This window comes from Bombina bombina, chromosome 4 (assembly GCF_027579735.1).
Source record: "Bombina bombina isolate aBomBom1 chromosome 4, aBomBom1.pri, whole genome shotgun sequence".
NCBI classification, from domain to species: domain Eukaryota; kingdom Metazoa; phylum Chordata; class Amphibia; order Anura; family Bombinatoridae; genus Bombina; species Bombina bombina.
In genome coordinates this window covers 45,079,898-45,098,459 of record NC_069502.1, presented here as the reverse complement: position 1 = coordinate 45,098,459, position 18,562 = coordinate 45,079,898, and the positions used below count along the sequence as shown (strand labels likewise).

Here is an 18,562-nt window from a genome sequence, read left to right as displayed (position 1 = left end):
GATAGCTTCCATGCCACGCCGCATTGAGGCAGTAATTGCTGCAAAAGGGGCCCAAACCAAGTACAGAGTACATACAGTATGCATGCTTATACCTTTCAGAGGTCTGATATTGTTCTACAGGTATGTACAATCCTTGTTTTATTGATTGTATGTAATATTCTAATTTTGTGAGATTGTGGATTTGGGGTTTTCATGAGCTGTAAGCCATAATCATCATAATTATGACAAATCACGGCTTGAAGTATCTTGCTTTGCATGTAATGAGTCTATCACATATATTAATTTCACCTTTTAAGTTGCATTAGTGAAATAAATGAACTTTTGCACGATATTCTAATTTTTCGAGTTTCACCTGTATGTAGGTAATTTGTTAGGAGGGATGTTAAACACCCATATATGTGGATCAAAGGGGATTATAACTTCTAACATTTTTGATCTTTCTTTAGCCATCTCTTCCCATGTATATTAAATCAGAACACAGAAAAAATCACAGACCTTCTCACTTAACTCCAGCAATTAATTGCCACATAACTTTCTACAGTCTCAGAACACAGAAAAAAATCACAGACCTTCTCACTTAACTCCAGCAATTGCCACATAACTTTCTACAGTCTCAGAACACAGAAAAAAATCACAGACCTTCTCACTTAACTCCAGCAATTGCCACATAACTTTCTACAGTCTCAGAACACAGAAAAAATCACAGACCTTCTCACTTAACTCCAGCAATTGCCACATAACTTTCTACAGTCTCAGAACACAGAAAAAATCACAGACCTTCTCACTTAACTCCAGCAATTGCCACATAACTTTCTACAGTCTCAGAACACAGAACAAATCACAGACCTTCTCACTTAACTCCAGCAATTGCCACATAACTTTCTACAGTCTCAGAACACAGAACAAATCACAGACCTTCTCACTTAACTCCAGCAATTGCCACATAACTTTCTACAGTCTCAGAACACAGAAAAAATCACAGACCTTCTCACTTAACTCCAGCAATTGCCACATAACTTTCTACAGTCTCAGAAACAGAACAAATCACAGACCTTCTCACTTAACTCCAGCAATTGCCACATAACTTTCTACAGTCTCAGAACACAGAAAAAATCACAGACCTTCTCACTTAACTCCAGCAATTGCCACATAACTTTCTACAGTCTCAGAACACAGAAAAAATCACAGACCTTCTCACTTAACTCCAGCAATTGCCACATAACTTTCTACAGGTAGCCTTCTGGGAAACAGCTTCATTATATTTTACCTGCTAAGTTGTTTATTGTATGTGTTTGTATATTTAGTTATAATTCCTTTTGTTTTGTTTTTACTTTAAATGTATATATTACAGGCTGTGCTAGTCATAATTTGCATAGCTTAAGCAGCTGTTGTACATTTATCTGTCTATTTGTCTTAATGTCGCTCTGTTTGCAACAAACTCACTTCTATACATGACCTCTTCATCTCCCGCTCCCTCAACCTTCTGGCCCTAACAGAAACCTGGCTCTCTCCCCTAGACACAGCATCCACTGCTGCTCTGTCACATGGGGGTCTCCACTTCAGCCACACTCCTAGGTCTGGTAATAGACAAGGAGGTGGTGTAGGTATTTTACTTTCCTCTCGTTGCACCTTTCAGCAATTACACCCTATCTCTTCCCTCACTTTTCCATCATTCGAAACCCACATGATTCGCTTATTCTCCCCTCTCTCTGTACGTGTTGCAGTCATATACCGACCCCCTGGCTCCGCAACTCAATTTCTAGATCACTCTGCTGCCTGGCTACCCTACTTCCTTTCCTCAGACACCCCTGCCCTCATTCTTGGCGACTTCAACATCCCCCTTAACAATCCCACTGCCTCATCTGCTAAACAACTTCTGCAACTCACTTCCTCCTTCGGTCTGTCACAATGGACTGATTCTCCCACTCACAAAGATGGTCACTCCCTTGACCTGATCTTTAGCTATCGATGCACTCTCTCAAACTTCTCAAACTCCCCTTTTCCTCTGTCTGACCACCATCTCCTTACCTGCAACATTTCATCCCTTCCTACAACTCTCCCACCTTCTACTCCTCACACAAAACTTCACAGAAGCATTAGGTCTTTAGATCAGCAACAACTTGCTAATTCCCTTCAACCACTCCTCTCATCCTTCTCCACCTTTTCCTGCCCTGAACAATCTATCTGCCACTATAATTCCACCCTTATATCCGTCCTTGACAATCTCGCCCCTCTTACCACTGCTAGGAAATCACACACTCATCCCCAGCCCTGGCATACTCCTCTGACACGGTACCTACGCAGATGTTCCCGTACTGCTGAACGGCATTGGAGAAAATCACGGAGTTCAGCTGATTTTCTTCATTACAAATTCATCTTGAACTCCTACTACTCTGCCCTTAATCTCCACAAGCAACACTACTTCTCTACCCTTATCTCTAATCTTTCTTCAAACCCAAAACGTCTGTTCTCCACTTTCAATACTCTCCTCCGCCCTCCCCCACTTCCTAATACAACTTCTCTGTCAGCCCAAGACTTTGCCAGTCACTTCATTAACAAAATCGACTCCATCAGACATGAAATCAGCTCTCAACACAATTCCATTCTCTCCCCCCCTCAAATACTCTCACTCAACCACAACCCTCATAACCTGAAACTTAGTTCTTTCTTCACTGTTACTGAGGATGAAGTTTCAGCACTTTTACTGCGCTCTCACCTCACTACCTGTCCCCTTGACCCTATCCCCTCACAGCTGCTCCCCTCTCTCTCTGCTACCCTTACCCCTATACTAACACAAATTTTCAACCTCTCCCTCAGCACTGGTACATTTCCCTCATCGATGAAACATGCGCTGGTCACACCTATCCTCAAAAAACCTTCCCTTGATCCTACCTCCCCATCCAACTACCGCCAAATTTCCCTCCTCCCTCTTGCTTCAAAGCTTCTCGAAAAACTAGTATATGCACACCTATCCCATTTCCTTACGTTAAACTCCCTTCTTGACCCGCTGCATTCTGGATTTCGTCCCTATCACTCCACAGAGACAGCTATTGTTAAGGTCACCAACGACCTACTTACAGCTAAATCAAAAGGCCACTTCTTTCTGCTTATCCTCCTTGATCTGTCCGCAGCCTTTGACACTGTCGACCACCCTCTTCTGCTCCAAACCCTCCAATCCTTCGGCATCTGTGACACAGCCCTTTTGTGGCTCTCTTCCTATCTGTCAAACCGTACCTTCAGTGTAGCTTTCTCTGGGGCCTCCTCTGCCCCGTCGCCACTTTCTGTCGGAGTACCGCAAGGCTCTGTCCTCGGTCCCCTTCTCTTCTCAATCTACACATCATCACTAGGTTCCCTAATTAAGTCCCACGGTTTCCAATATCATTTGTATGCCGATGACACCCAAATCTACTTCTCTGCACCAGAACTATCTCCTTCCTTGCTAACCCGTGTCACTAACTGTCTTTCTCACATCTCTTCCTGGATGTCCTCTCACTACCTCAAGCTAAATCTCTCCAAAACTGAGCTCCTCATTTTCCCCCCTTCTTCCAAAATCTCCACCCCCAATATCTCTATAACTGTCGACAACTCCATCATTACCCCTACCCCGCACGCCCGATGTCTCGGGGTCACATTCGACTCAGATCTTTCCTTCACTCCTCACATTCAGTCATTGGCTAAAGCCTGCCGCTTTCACCTTAAAAACATCTCTAAAATTAGACACTTCCTTACACAAGACACAACTAAGATTTTAATCCACTCTCACATTCTTTCCCGCCTTGATTACTGCAACTCTGTCCTCTCTGGTCTCCCCACCTGCCGCCTAGCTCCTTTACAATCCATAATGAATGCCTCTGCCAGACTCATCTTCCTTACACGTCGCTCTTCATCTGCTGCGCCTCTCTGCCAATCCCTTCACTGGCTTCCTCTTGCCTCTAGGATCAAACACAAAACTCTCACTCTGACATACAAAGCCCTCAACTGCACTGCTCCCCCCTACATCTCAGACCTTGTCTCCAGATACTCTCCCTCCCGTCCCCTTCGCTCTGCTCATGACCTCCTACTCTCTTCCTCTCTTGTCACCTCATCACACTCCTGTTTACAGGACTTCTCCAGACTGGCTCCCATCTTGTGGAACTCTCTGCCTCGCTCCATAAGACTCTCTTCTAGTTTTAAAAGCTTCAAGTGCTCCCTAAAGACTCTACTGTTCAGGGACGCATACAACCTACGCTAACCTTTCCTACTACCAGTTCCTCTCCTCCACTGCAATCCCCTGAACCCTCTTAGCATGTAAGCCTAATAGTCCAGCTGTTTGTGGATCACCTTCTTAAGAGCTGACTACAACAGTGCAACTCTTGGCAGGGCCCTCTACCATATAATTGTTTTGTTGTACTCCCCCTTTGTTTATAGCGCTGCGGAATCTGTTGGCGCTCTACAAATAACCGATAATAATAAAATTATTGGGCACTCCCACCACAAGTGGGACATGTGTCCTGACGGGGCCTCACATTTCCAGCATTTGTCACTTGCTGACTTATATAGTTTAGTTATTCTTGCTGGTGTATAATACCACCTTTGAAAAAAAAATTATGTTTAATTCTATTAAACGACTGGATGATGAGATCTTTGATACATTAGAAAAGATTATGCTAGCATCTCTCCTAGATATGTCTATGTTTAATTCCTCATTCCATCTATCTATGCAATAAGGAGTATAACCATGTGATGGAGTTTGTAATAAGGCGTATGTTAGTGATAATGTCTTTTTATGTGGTGTTGAAGATTTACAGAGCAATTCGAAAGCGGTCATAGATCTTACTAAGTTTCGTCTGGATGCTTTGTGATAAATGATTGACATTGGAATAGTGGAAACCAGTGTTATTTATTAAAATATTTTTAATCCATTCTTTTCTAGTTCATCCGAGTCATAAATCCTATTTTCATTTTGTAAATGATATTCTGACAGAGCTCTTTGTGATTGTTTTATGGCCCTACCAATATGGGAGAGTCCAGGGGGGGAAACCTTTATTATCTGTTAGTGGGGAATTTCTGGAGGAGATGTTAGCATATGATACAATTATTTTGTCCCAAGCATGAAATGTTTCTGTAATAATGGAGTTTGATATAGAAACCTGAGTGGATTGTTTTCTCTCTTGCCAACAATATGTCCCTAAGTGGGACATATTAGTCTAGTCATGTTCTAATGCCACCCAAGCTTTAGTTTGGATGTTTGTAAACCAGTCTATAATTCGCTGTAAAATTATTGCTTGTCTATATTTCAATATATTTGCGACTCCCAAACCCCCATGTTTTAGCTGTGTACACATTAATTGTCTGTTGATCTATAAAAAAGTGAATATTCTTTTTTTGTAGAGTAGTGATGAAGTGTGGGGAAAGCGGTATTAGAATAGTTTGCTAAATATATAACAGTCGTGGAAGAATATTCATTTTTAGAACTGTTATTCTCCAAAGCCAAGATATATTCTTTGAACGCCAAGCGGATAAGTTCGCTATAATCGTCTGTTGAATAGTAGTGTAGTTAAGTTTAAATATTTCTGTAGTTGTTGGGGCTAAGAAAATGCCTAAGTTTTTTAGGGACTTGTCTAGTGTTTTAAATGGGCATAGGTTGCTTATTGTGTTAATATATTTGTCTTCACAGTTTAAAGGGAATATCTCTGATTTTGTTTTGTTAATAAGGAAGTTAGAGACGCAGTGAAATCTATCTAGTGCTGCGCTTAAGATAGGTATGGAGGATATCGTCTGCGTATAGGATAATTTTATGGGTAGTGTTCGCTATTTTGATTCCTGTAATTTTGTTTTGATCTCTGATTGTGGTAACTAAAGCTTCTACTACACAGGCCAATAGTAGTGGTGACAGGGGACATCCCTGCCTGGTGCCATTAGTTATATTAAAGGGTTGTGATAATTGACCATTGACTCTAACCTTAGCAAAGGGGGAATGATCTATATATATAATTTTTTAAATGAACATTTCTTTCATGTAATTAGCAAGAGTCCATGAGCTAGTGACGTATGGGATATACATTCCTACCAGGAGGGGCAAAGTTTCCCAAACCTCAAAATGGCTACAAATACACCCCTCACCACACCCACAAATCAGTTTTACAAACTTTGCCTCCTATGGAGGTGGTGAAGTAAGTTTGTGCTAGATTCTACGTTGATATGCGCTCCGCAGCAGGTTGGAGCCCGGTTTTCCTCTCAGCGTGCAGTGAATGTCAGAGGGATGTGAGGAGAGTATTGCCTATTTGAATTCAATGATCTCCTTCTACGGGGTCTATTTCATAGGTTCTCTGTTATCAGTCGTAGAGATTCATCTCTTACCTCCCTTTTCAGATCGACGATATACTCTTATATATATACCATTACCTCTGCTGATTTTCGTTTCAGTACTGGTTTGGCTTTCTACAACATGTAGATGAGTGTCCTGGGGTAAGTAAGTCTTATTTTCTGTGACACTCTAAGCTATGGTTGGGCACTTTTTTATAAAGTTCTAAATATATGTATTCAAACATTTATTTGCCTTGGCTCAGGATGTTCAACATTCCTTATTTTCAGACAGTCAGTTTCATATTTGGGATAATGCATTTGAATAAAACAATTTTTTTCTTACCTTAAAATTTGACTTTTCCCTGTGGGCTGTTAGGCTCGCGGGGCTGAAAATGCTTCATTTTATTGCGTCATTCTTGGCGCGGACTTTTTTGGCGCAAAATTTTTTTTTTCTGTTTCCGGCGTCATACGTGTCTCCGGAAGTTGCGTCATTTTTGACGTTCTTTTGCGCCAAAAATGTCGGCGTTCCGGATGTGGCGTCATTTTTGGCGCCAAAAGCATTTAGGCGCCAAATAATGTGGGCGTCTTATTTGGCGCTAAAAAAATATGGGCGTCACTTTTGTCTCCACATTATTTAAGTCTCATTTTGTATTGCTTCTGGTTGCTAGAAGCTTGTTCACTGGCATTTTTTCCCATTCCTTAAACTGTCATTTAAGGAATTTGATCAATTTTGCTTTATATGTTGTTTTTTCTATTACATATTGCAAGATGTCCCATGTTGAAGCTGAGTCAGAAGATACTTCTGGAAAATCGCTGCCTGGTGCTGGAGCTACCAAAGCTAAGTGTATCTGCTGTAAACTTTTGGTAGCTGTTCCTCCAGCTGTTGTTTGTATTGAATGTCATGACAAACTTGTTAATGCAGATAATATTTCCTTTAGTAAAGTTACATTACCTGTTGCTGTTCCATCAACATCTAATACTCAGAGTGTTCCTGATAACAAGAGATTTTGTTTCTAAATCCATTAAGAAGGCTATGTCTGTTATTCCTCCTTCTAGTAAACGTAAAAAGTCTTTTAAAACTTCTCATTTTTCAGATGAATTTTTAAATGAACATCATCATTCTGATTCTGATAATGGCTCTTCTGGTTCAGAGAATTCTGTCTCAGAGGTTGATGCTGATAAATCTTCATATTTATTTAAAATGGAATTTATTCGTTCTTTACTTAAAGAAGTCCTAATTGCATTAGAAATTGAGGATTCTGGTCCTCTTGATACTAAATCTAAACGTTTAGATAAGGTTTTTAAATCTCCTGTAGTTATTCCAGAAGTTTTTCCTGTTCCTGGTGCTATTTCTGAAGTAATTTCCAGGGAATGGAATAATTTGGGTAATTCATTTACTCCTTCTAAACGTTTTAAGCAATTATATCCTGTGCCATCTGACAGATTAGAATTTTGAGACAAAATCCCTAAGGTTGATGGGGCTGTCTCTACTCTTGCTAAGCGTACTACCATTCCTACGGCAGATGGTACTTCCTTTAAGGATCCTTTAGATAGGAAAATTGAATCCTTTCTAAGAAAAGCTTACTTGTGTTCAGGTAATCTTCTTAGACCTGCTATATCTTTGGCGGATGTTGCTGCAGCTTCAACTTTTTGGTTGGAAGTTTTAGCGCAACAAGTAACAGATCACAATTCTCATAGCATTATTAATCTTCTTCAACATGCTAATAATTTTATTTGTGATGCCATCTTTGATATCATTAGAGTTGATGTCAGGTATATGTCTCTAGCTATTTTAGCTAGAAGAGCTTTATGGATTAAAACTTGGAATGCTGATATGTCTTCTAAGTCTACTCTGCTTTCCCTTTCTTTCCAGGGTAATAAATTATTTGGTTCTCAGTTGGATTCTATTATCTCAACTGTTACTGGAGGGAAAGGAACTTTTTTACCACAGGATAAAAAATCTAAAGGTAAATTTAGGTCTAATAATCGTTTTCGTTCCTTTCGTCACAACAAGGAACAAAAGCCTGATCCTTCATCCTCAGGAGCGGTATCAGTTTGGAAACCATCTCCAGTCTGGAATAAATTCAAGCCTTTTAGAAACTCAAAGCCAGCTCCTAAGTCCACATGAAGGTGCGGCCCTCATTCCAGCTCAGCTGGTAGGGGGCAGATTAGGTTTTTTCAAAGGAATTTGGATCAATTCCGTTCACAATCTTTGGATTCAGAATATTGTTTCAGAAGGGTACAGAATTGGCTTCAAGATAAGGCCTCCTGCAAAGAGATTTTTTCTTTCCCGTGTCCCAGTAAATCCAGCGAAGGCTCAAGCATTTCTGAAATGTGTTTCAGATCTAGAGTTGGCTGGAGTAATTATGCCAGTTCCAGTTCTGGAACAGGGGCTGGGGTTTTATTCAAATCTCTTCATTGTACCAAAGAAGGAGAATTCCTTCAGACCAGTTCTGGATCTAAAAATATTGAATCGTTATGTAAGGATACCAACATTCAAAATGGTAACTGTAAGGACTATCCTGCCTTTTGTTCAGCAAGGGCATTATATGTCTACAATAGATTTACAGGATGCATATCTGCATATTCCGATTCATCCAGATCACTATCAGTTTCTGAGATTCTCGTTCCTAGACAAGCATTACCAGTTTGTGGCTCTGCCGTTTGGCCTAGCAACAGCTCCAAGAATTTTTACAAAGGTTCTCGGTGCCCTTCTGTCTGTAATCAGAGAACAGGGTATTGTGGTATTTCCTTATTTGGACGATATCTTGGTACTTGCTCAGTCTTCACATTTAGCAGAATCTCATACGAATCGACTTGTGTTGTTTCTTCAAGATCATGGTTGGAGGATCAATTTACTAAAAAGTTCATTGATTCCTCAGACAAGGGTAACCTTTTTGGGTTTCCAGATAGATTCAGTGTCCATGACTCTATCTTTGACAGACAAGAGACGTCTAAAATTGATATCAGCTTGTCGAAACCTTCAGTCACAATCATTCCCTTCGGTAGCCTTATGCATGGAAATTCTAGGTCTTATGACTGCTGCATCGGACGCGATCCCCTTTGCTCGTTTTCACATGCGACCTCTTCAGCTCTGTATGCTGAACCAGTGGTGCAGGGATTACACAAAGATATCTCAATTAATATCTTTAAAACCGATTGTACGACACTCTCTGACGTGGTGGACAGATCACCATCGTTTAGTTCAGGGGGCTTCTTTTGTTCTTCCGACCTGGACTGTAATCTCAACAGATGCAAGTCTTACAGGTTGGGGAGCTGTGTGGGGGTCTCTGACGGCACAAGGGGTTTGGGAATCTCAGGAGGTGAGATTACCGATCAATATTTTGGAACTCCGTTCAATTTTCAGAGCTCTTCAGTCTTGGCCTCTTCTAAAGAGAGAATCGTTCATTTGTTTTCAGACAGACAATGTCACATCTGTGGCATACATCAATCATCAAGGAGGGACTCACAGCCCTCTGGCTATGAAAGAAGTATCTCGAATTCTGGTTTGGGCGGAATCCAGCTCCTGTCTAGTTTCTGCGGTTCATATCCCAGGTATAGACAATTGGGAAGCGGATTATCTCAGTCGCCAAACGTTGCATCCGGGCGAATGGTCTCTTCACCCAGAGGTATTTCTTCAGATTGTCCAAATGTGGGGACTTCCAGAAATAGATCTGATGGCCTCTCATCTAAACAAGAAACTTCCCAGGTATCTGTCCAGATCCAGGGATCCTCAAGCGGAAGCAGTGGATGCATTGTCACTTCCTTGGAAGTATCATCCTGCTTATATCTTTCCGCCTCTAGTTCTTCTTCCAAGAGTGATCTCCAAGATTCTGAAGGAATGCTCGTTTGTTCTGCTGGTAGCTCCAGCATGGCCTCACAGGTTTTGGTATGCGGATCTTGTCCGGATGGCCTCTTGCCAACCGTGGACTCTTCCGTTAAGACCAGACCTTCTGTCGCAAGGTCCTTTTTTCCATCAGGATCTCAAATCCTTAAATTTAAAGGTATGGAGATTGAACGCTTGATTCTTAGTCAAAGAGGTTTCTCTGACTCTGTGATTAATACTATGTTACAGGCTCGTAAATCTGTATCTAGGGAGATATATTATAGAGTCTGGAAGACTTATATTTCTTGGTGTCTTTCTCATCATTTTTCCTGGCGTTCTTTTAGAATTCCGAGAATTTTACAGTTTCTTCAGGATGGTTTGGAGAAAGGTTTGTCTGCAAGTTCCTTGAAAGGACAAATCTCTGCTCTTTCTGTTCTTTTTCACAGAAAGATTGCTAATCTTCCTGATATTCATTGTTTTGTACAAGCTTTGGTTCGTATAAAACCTGTCATTAAGTCAATTTCTCCTCCTTGGAGTTTGAATTTGGTTCTGGGGGCTCTTCAAGCTCCTCCGTTTGAACCTATGCATTCATTGGACATTAAATTACTTTCTTGGAAAGTTTTGTTCCTTTTGGCCATCTCTTCTGCCAGAAGAGTTTCTGAATTATCTGCTCTTTCTTGTGAGTCTCCTTTTCTGATTTTTCATCAGGATAAGGCGGTGTTGCGAACTTCTTTTGCATTTTTACCTAAGGTTGTAAATTCCAACAACATTAGTAGAGAAATTGTGGTCCCTTCATTATGTCCTAATCCTAAGAATTCTAAGGAGAAATCATTGCATTCTTTGGATGTAGTTAGAGCTTTGAAATATTATGTTGAAGCTACTAAGAATTTCCGAAAGACTTCTAGTCTATTTGTTATCTTTTCCGGTTCTAGGAAAGGTCAGAAGGCCTCTGCCATTTCTTTGGCATCTTGGTTAAAATCTTTAATTCATCATGCTTATGTCGAGTCGGGTAAAACTCCGCCTCAAAGGATTACAGCTCATTCTACTAGGTCAGTTTCTACTTCCTGGGCGTTTAGGAATGAAGCTTCGGTTGATCAGATTTGCAAAGCAGCAACTTGGTCTTCTTTGCATACGTTTACTAAATTCTACTATTTTGATGTGTTTTCTTCTTCTGAAGCTGTTTTTGGTAGAAAAGTACTTCAGGCAGCTGTTTCAGTTTGAATCTTCTGCTTATGTTTTCAGTTTTTTTCATTATAAAATTTAAACTTTATTTTGGGTGTGGATTATTTTTCAGCGGAATTGGCTGTCTTTATTTTATCCCTCCCTCTCTAGTGACTCTTGCGTGGAAAGATCCACATCTTGGGTAGTCATTATCCCATACGTCACTAGCTCATGGACTCTTGCTAATTACATGAAAGAAAACATAATTTATGTAAGAACTTACCTGATAAATTCATTTCTTTCATATTAGCAAGAGTCCATGAGGCCCACCCTTTTGTGGTGGTTATGATTTTTTTGTATAAAGCACAATTATTCCAATTCTTCATTTTTTATGCTTTCGCACTTTTTTCTTATCACCCCACTTCTTGGCTATTCGTTAAACTGATTTGTGGGTGTGGTGAGGGGTGTATTTGTAGGCATTTTGAGGTTTGGGAAACTTTGCCCCTCCTGGTAGGAATGTATATCCCATACGTCACTAGCTCATGGACTCTTGCTAATATGAAAGAAATGAATTTATCAGGTAAGTTCTTACATAAATTATGTTTTTTCCTAATTGTAGTTTTTGTAGCATAGGTTTTAGAAAGTCCCAACAGAGGCGGTCAAACACTTTTTCTGCGTCCATTGAGACTATGGCCAATGTTGTTGTTTTTTTTATTCTGAGTATATTCTAATTAATGTAAAGCTCTAATCGTATTATGTTTAGCCTCTCTAGATTGGATAAAACCCACCTGATCGTTTTTAAGAATATATGGGAGGACCTGGTTTAGTCTGTTGGCCAGGATTTTTGCGTATATTTTGAGATCTGTATATAATAATGATATGGACCTGAAGTTTTTCATCTGGGGACTTGCCTGGTTTCGGCAATATTACAATGTGAGCCTCCAGTGTGGAGTTCAAAAAAGGATTTTCTTCATTAATTGTATTAAACAATTCGAGAAGATGTGGGATCAATAGGTCTTTGTATTTTTTTGTAATAGACGTTAGAGTAGCCATCAGGGCCTTTCCTAAGGGGAAGGTCTTTGATGACATTTTTAAGTTCTTCAAAACCAATTAAGAAATTCTATTTGTTCTGGTTTAAGTGATGGGAAAGACAGCTTCTTTATATATTCTTGAATGAGTTTATTACAGCCAGACACACACAGACAGACAGACACAGCCAGACACGGACAGCCAGACAGATACGGACAGCCAGACAGACACGGACAGCCAGACAGACACGGACAGCCAGACAGACACGGACAGCCAGACAGACACGGACAGCCAGACAGACACGGACAGCCAGACAGACACGGACAGCCAGACAGACACGGACAGCCAGACAGACACGGACAGCCAGACAGACACGGACAGCCAGACAGACACAGACAGACAGATACAGATAGATATAGATTGATGGATACAGATAGATATAGATTGATGGATACAGATAGATATAGATTGATGGATACAGATAGATATAGATTGATGGATACAGATAGATATAGATTGATGGATACAGATAGAAAGATAGCTAAATAGATACAATTAGATGGCTACAGATAGATAGATGGATATAGATAGATAGATGGATATAGATAGATACAAATAGATGGATGGATACAGATAGATACAAATAGATGGATGGATACAGATAGATACAAATAGATGGATGGATACAGATAGATAGATACAGATAGATGGATGGATACAGATAGATACAGATGGATGGATTCAGATAGATACAGATAGATAGATAGATAGATAGATACAGACAGATAGATACAGACAGATAGATAGATACAGACAGATAGATAGATACAGACAGATAGAGATAGAAAAATAGATATAGATAGATACAGATAGATAGACACACATATGAACATATACATTCTATACACCAGAAACAATCACAAAACAGTAATTTAATCCTATGGTTCTCAGGAACACACACAGTGATTTCTCCTCTTGGCTGCCAGTAACACATGATTGCACCTTTCTGCACTAGCCAAGGCCTTCATTTAATTTGAGCTTGAGGAATGATTTAGCGTTTCATCTGTGCCTTAATGTGTGTTACATTTTTAGACCAACCTTGGGCTTTGCCGAGTATAAATAAGTATGACATTGGTTATATGATTGTTGTAACCATCCTCTGTAGCTGTATTATGGCGGCTGCGTGAGGCTGAATTGTACTGTTCTGGGGTAATATTTGTGCCTTGTTACCATGTATAGTGATATAGTATATAGTCACGTGTGTGCCTTGTTACCATGTATAGTGATATAGTATATAGTCACGTGTGTGCCTTGTTACCATGTATAGTGATATAGTATATAGTCACGTGTGTGCCTTGTTACCATGTATAGTGATATAGTATATAGTCACGTGTGTGCCTCATTGCCTGCATAACTCATACATTTGTTTCTTCTGTGTTTTTGTTTCTTTAGTTGCATCTAGACTTCCCCAGCCATCCTCCCCCCAGTCAGGCTGCCCATCACCCTCCATCCCTGCTGGTAAAGTCATCTCTCCATCACAGAAGCACAGTAAGAAGGCGCTCAAACAGGTAATCAGTTAGGAGGCCATGCTGTATGTGTATGCTGGGGTGGGGCTGGGCAGCGTCCAATCACATTGGGTCATTTATCTAGGCTTCTTGTCTCTGATTGGAGAATCTTGCTTCCAGCTGTAAAATGGGATCACTCCTTAGCATGTCTCTCTAAGCAGCTGATTGCAAAGGCTTTAACATATTTTATTTTAAAAAAATAATAATTTAGCAAAATATTTATAAATGTTGCAAAGTAGGGCATCCAGTAAGAGTCAGGTAGTCAGGGGAAGTGAGCCATTGTGATTGGACACTCCGCTTGTCTATGATTGGCTGTACACTAGAGCTCAGTAACTCCATAGTATTTCATTTAAAAATCAATAATTATAAATTACGTGAGATTCTCACAAAACACTGCAGGCGGTTAGCGTACAGAGACTGCACATTCCTTGCTGTATAATTAGGGTAAAGTGCTTGTCTCACTGTTTCCTCAGGATGGGAAACTGTGCTAAAGTGCGCTCCTCAGACCAAACACAAATTGACAGATAGTTGTGAAATATCTATACTTACTGTATTGATACAAACTGCTCAGCACTCACCCGGATCTGGAACTGCGCCGACTGTAATTTAAAGAGACAGGGGTGCTATTGTACAGTCCTCCTCTGTAAACTCCATGCACTGCTGTAACATGCTATAATATATATTCTAAATACAACAGAATACCAGTATCTATAGAATCTGTTTAGCAGTGATATCCTCCCGCAGCGGTGTGCTGAATGCTGATCTGTACTTTTTTTACAGAGATTAGAACCAGACCATTTTAGTCCCATTTCATAGGGTGATCATGGAATATATTAATAATATTAAATTGCTTTGCACTTACTAACAAGCAAAACCCTAATAAATGTTAAACAATATGAATGCATTTCTGAGCATGTTTGCACAAATATTATTATATTGTATACATTTTGAAAGTATTTTTTAAAGTGCTTACAATATTTGATCAAGAACACCTAGTTTTGCATTATGGCGAAATTTCCATCTAAAATCAATTATTAAATTGCGGGAAATTAATGCGGCCACAACCAGTATCTAAAATGTGTTTTTAACAGTTCCCATACTGTAAATGGTGAATCTGCAATGTCATCCAGACCTCACTATATAGAACAAGATTTGTCTTTGCTGTATTGCTATATTTTAAATCATTATTATTCAAAACACACTTTTTGGGAACTCTGTTTTCTGTAAAAACTTTTGCAAACGATCACAGTTGCAAAAAAAAAAAAAAAAAAAAAAAAAAAAAAAAAAGAAAAAACCCATATAAAAAGCCGAAACTTATAATCATGAAAATGTGAGTATAAAATACAAGGAAAGATTTTAAGAACTAGGGGCGCGATCCGATATAGATCATAGTTTGCGTCGCAAGCGAGGGAACCCGCGTCGCCCGCAGTTTCAGCTCGCAACTCGAGCTATCCCATATATGGTGCCGTCAGATGCTAACGTGCCGTAAGTCGGATAAACCAGCGATGTCCAGAAATCTGCGCAAGTACACATTTCTGGCGTCGCTAGTGACTTACGGCACGTTAGAAAACCTGACTAAAGTCTAAATCACCCGCAATGTCTAACACGCCTCCCTAACATAGCCCGACACGTCTAACCCTCTATCCGCTATCCCCCCTCACTATCCTAACCATAAAATATGTATTAACCCCTAAACCGCCGCTCCCGGAGCCCGCCGCTACCTAATAAAGTTATTAACCCCTAAACCGCCGCCAGCTATATTAAATCTATAACCCCCTAAAGTGAGCCCCTACCCCCCCGCTATCTATTTTAAAATTATTAACCCCTAATCTAACCCCCCTACCCCGCCACCATCTATATTAAATTATTTAACCCCTAAAATACTAAACTATCCCTACCACTAAACCTAAGTCTAACCCTACAAATAGCCCTGAAAAGGGCTTTTTGCGTGGCATTGCCCCAAAGTAACAGCTCTTTTGCCAGCCCTTAAAAGGGCTTTTTGCGGGGCATGCCCCAAAGAATTCAGCTCTTTTGCCAGCCCTTAAAAGGGCTTTTGGCGGGGCTTTGTCACAAAGTAAACTGCTCTTTTGCCTACAATCTACATCCCCCTACACCGCGGCCACCTATAATAAATGTATTAACCCCTAATCTAATCCCCCTACACCGCCGCCAGCTATATTAACTATATTAACCCTAATTATATTAGGGTTAATATAGTTATTATATTATATATATTAACTATATTAACCCTAATTATATTAGGGTTAATATAGTTAATATAGTTATTATATTATATATATTAACTATATTAACCCTAATTATATTAGGGTTAATATAGTTAATATCGTTATTATATTATATATATATATATATATAAAGTATAATAACCCTATCTAACTCTAACATCCCTAACTAAACTCTTATTAAAATAAATCTAATATTAATATTATTAATTAAAATATTCCTATTTAAATCTAAATACTTACCTATAAAATAAACCCTAAGATAGCTACAATATAATTAATAATTACATTATAGCTATGTTAGGGTTTATATTTATTTTACAGGTAAATTGTTAATTATTTTAACTAGGTATAATAGCTATTAAATAGTTATTAACTATTTAATAGCTACCTAGTTAAAATAATTACCCAATTACCTGTAAAATAAATCCTAACCTAAGTTACAAATACACCTACATTATCAATAAATTAAATAAACTACAAATATCTATCTAAAAATACAATTAAATAAACTAAACTAAATTACAAAAAAAAACAAACACTAAATTACAAAAAATAAAAAAAAGATTACAAGATTTTTAAGCTAATTACACCTATTCTAAGCCCCCTAATAAAATAATAAAGCCCCCCAAAATAAAAAAATTCCCTACCCTATTCTAAATTAAAAAAAGTTCAAAGCTCTTTTACCTTACCAGCTCTTAAAAGGGCCTTTTGTGGGGGCATGCCCCAAAGAAAACTGCTCTTTTGCCTGAAAAAAAAAACACAATACCACCCCCCAACATTACAACCCACCACCCACATACCCCTAATCTAACCCAAACCCCCCTTAAATAAACCTAACACTACCCCCCTGAAGATCTCCCTACCTTGTATTCACCCAGCCGGGCCGAACTCCTCATCCGATCCGGGCGATGTTTTCCAGCAAGCGGCAGTGAAGTCTTCTTCCATCCGGGCGATGTCTTGAAGCAAGCGGCAGAGAGTCTTCTTCCATCGGCGATGTCTTCAAGCAAATCGGCATCTTCAATCTTCTTTCTTCGCTCCTCCGCCGCGGAGCATCCATCCGGCACGACGACTTCCCGACGAATGAGGTTCCTTTAAATGACGTCATCCAAGATGGCGTCTGTCGAATTCCGATTGGCTGATAGGATTCTATCAGCCAATCGGAATTAAGGTAGAAAAATCTGATTGGCTGATTGAATCAGCCAATCAGATTCAAGTTCAATCATATTGGCTGATTATAAAACGGCAGGCACTGTATTGGACACCTTTTTCAGTCAGGGGGCCTAGTCATAGACTGAGCCTCATTTTCGCGCCATTAATGCGCAGTTGTTTTTTGAGAACAGGGCATGCAGATGCATGTGTGTGGATCTAAGAATCTCTGAAAAAGCTTTTAGAAGGCGTCATTTGGTATCGTATTCCCCTCAGGGCTTGGTTGGGTCTTAGCAAAGACTGTATCTGGGACTGTATAGGGGTTAAATTGAAAAACGGCTCCGGTTCCGTTATTTTAAGGGTTAAAGCTCTGAAATTTGGTGTGCAATACTTTTAAGGCTTTAAGACACTGTGGTGAAAATTTGGTAATTTTTGAACAATTCCTTCATACTTTTTCACATATTCAGTAATAAAGTGTTTTCTGTTTGAAATTTAAAGTGACAGTAACGGTTTTATTTTAAAACGTTTTTTGTGCATTGTTGACAAGTTTAAGCCTGTTTAACATGTCTATACCTTCAGATAAGCTATGTTCTATATGTATGAAAGCCAATGTGTCTCCCCATTTAAATTTATGTGATAATTGTGCCATAGCGTCCAAACAAAGTAAGGACAGTACTGCCACAAATAATGATATTGCCCAAGATGATTCCTCAAATGAGGGGAGTAAACATGATACTACATCATCTCCTACTGTGTCTACACCAGTTTTGCCCATGCAGGAGGCCCCTAGTACATCTAGTGCGCCAATACTTATTACCATGCAACAATTAACGGCTGTAATGGATAACTCCATAGCAAATCTTTTATCCAAAATGCCTACTTATCAGAGAAAGCGCGATTGCTCTGTTTTAAACACTGAAGAGCAAGAGGACGCTGATGATAATTGTTCTGTCATACCCTCACACCAATCTGAAGGGGCCATGAGGGAGGTTTTGTCTGAGGGAGAAATTTCAGATTCAGGAAAAATTTCTCATCAAGCTGAACCTGATGTTGTGACATTTAAATTTAAATAAGAACATCTCCGCGCACTGCTTAAGGAGGTGTTATCTACTCTGGATGATTGTGACAATTTGGTCATTCCAGAGAAATTATGCAAGATGGACAGGTTCCTAGAGGTTCCGGTGCCCCCCGACGCTTTTCCTATACCCAAGTGGGTGGCGGACATAGTAAATAAAGAGTGGGAAAAGCCCGGCATACCTTTTGTTCCTCCCCCTATATTTAAGAAATTATTTCCTATGGTCGAC

General features: G+C 39.7%; 1 protein-coding gene across 1 annotated transcript in view; it reads left to right on the top strand.

Moving 5' to 3' along the window:
• ASXL2 (ASXL transcriptional regulator 2) overlaps positions 1-18,562 on the top strand; it is a 462,065-nt gene that overhangs the window by 277,381 nt on the left and 166,122 nt on the right. Inside the window, 1 exon segment of the mRNA XM_053709473.1 lies at positions 13,754-13,869. Within this exon segment, the coding sequence (XP_053565448.1) occupies positions 13,754-13,869 (116 nt within the window).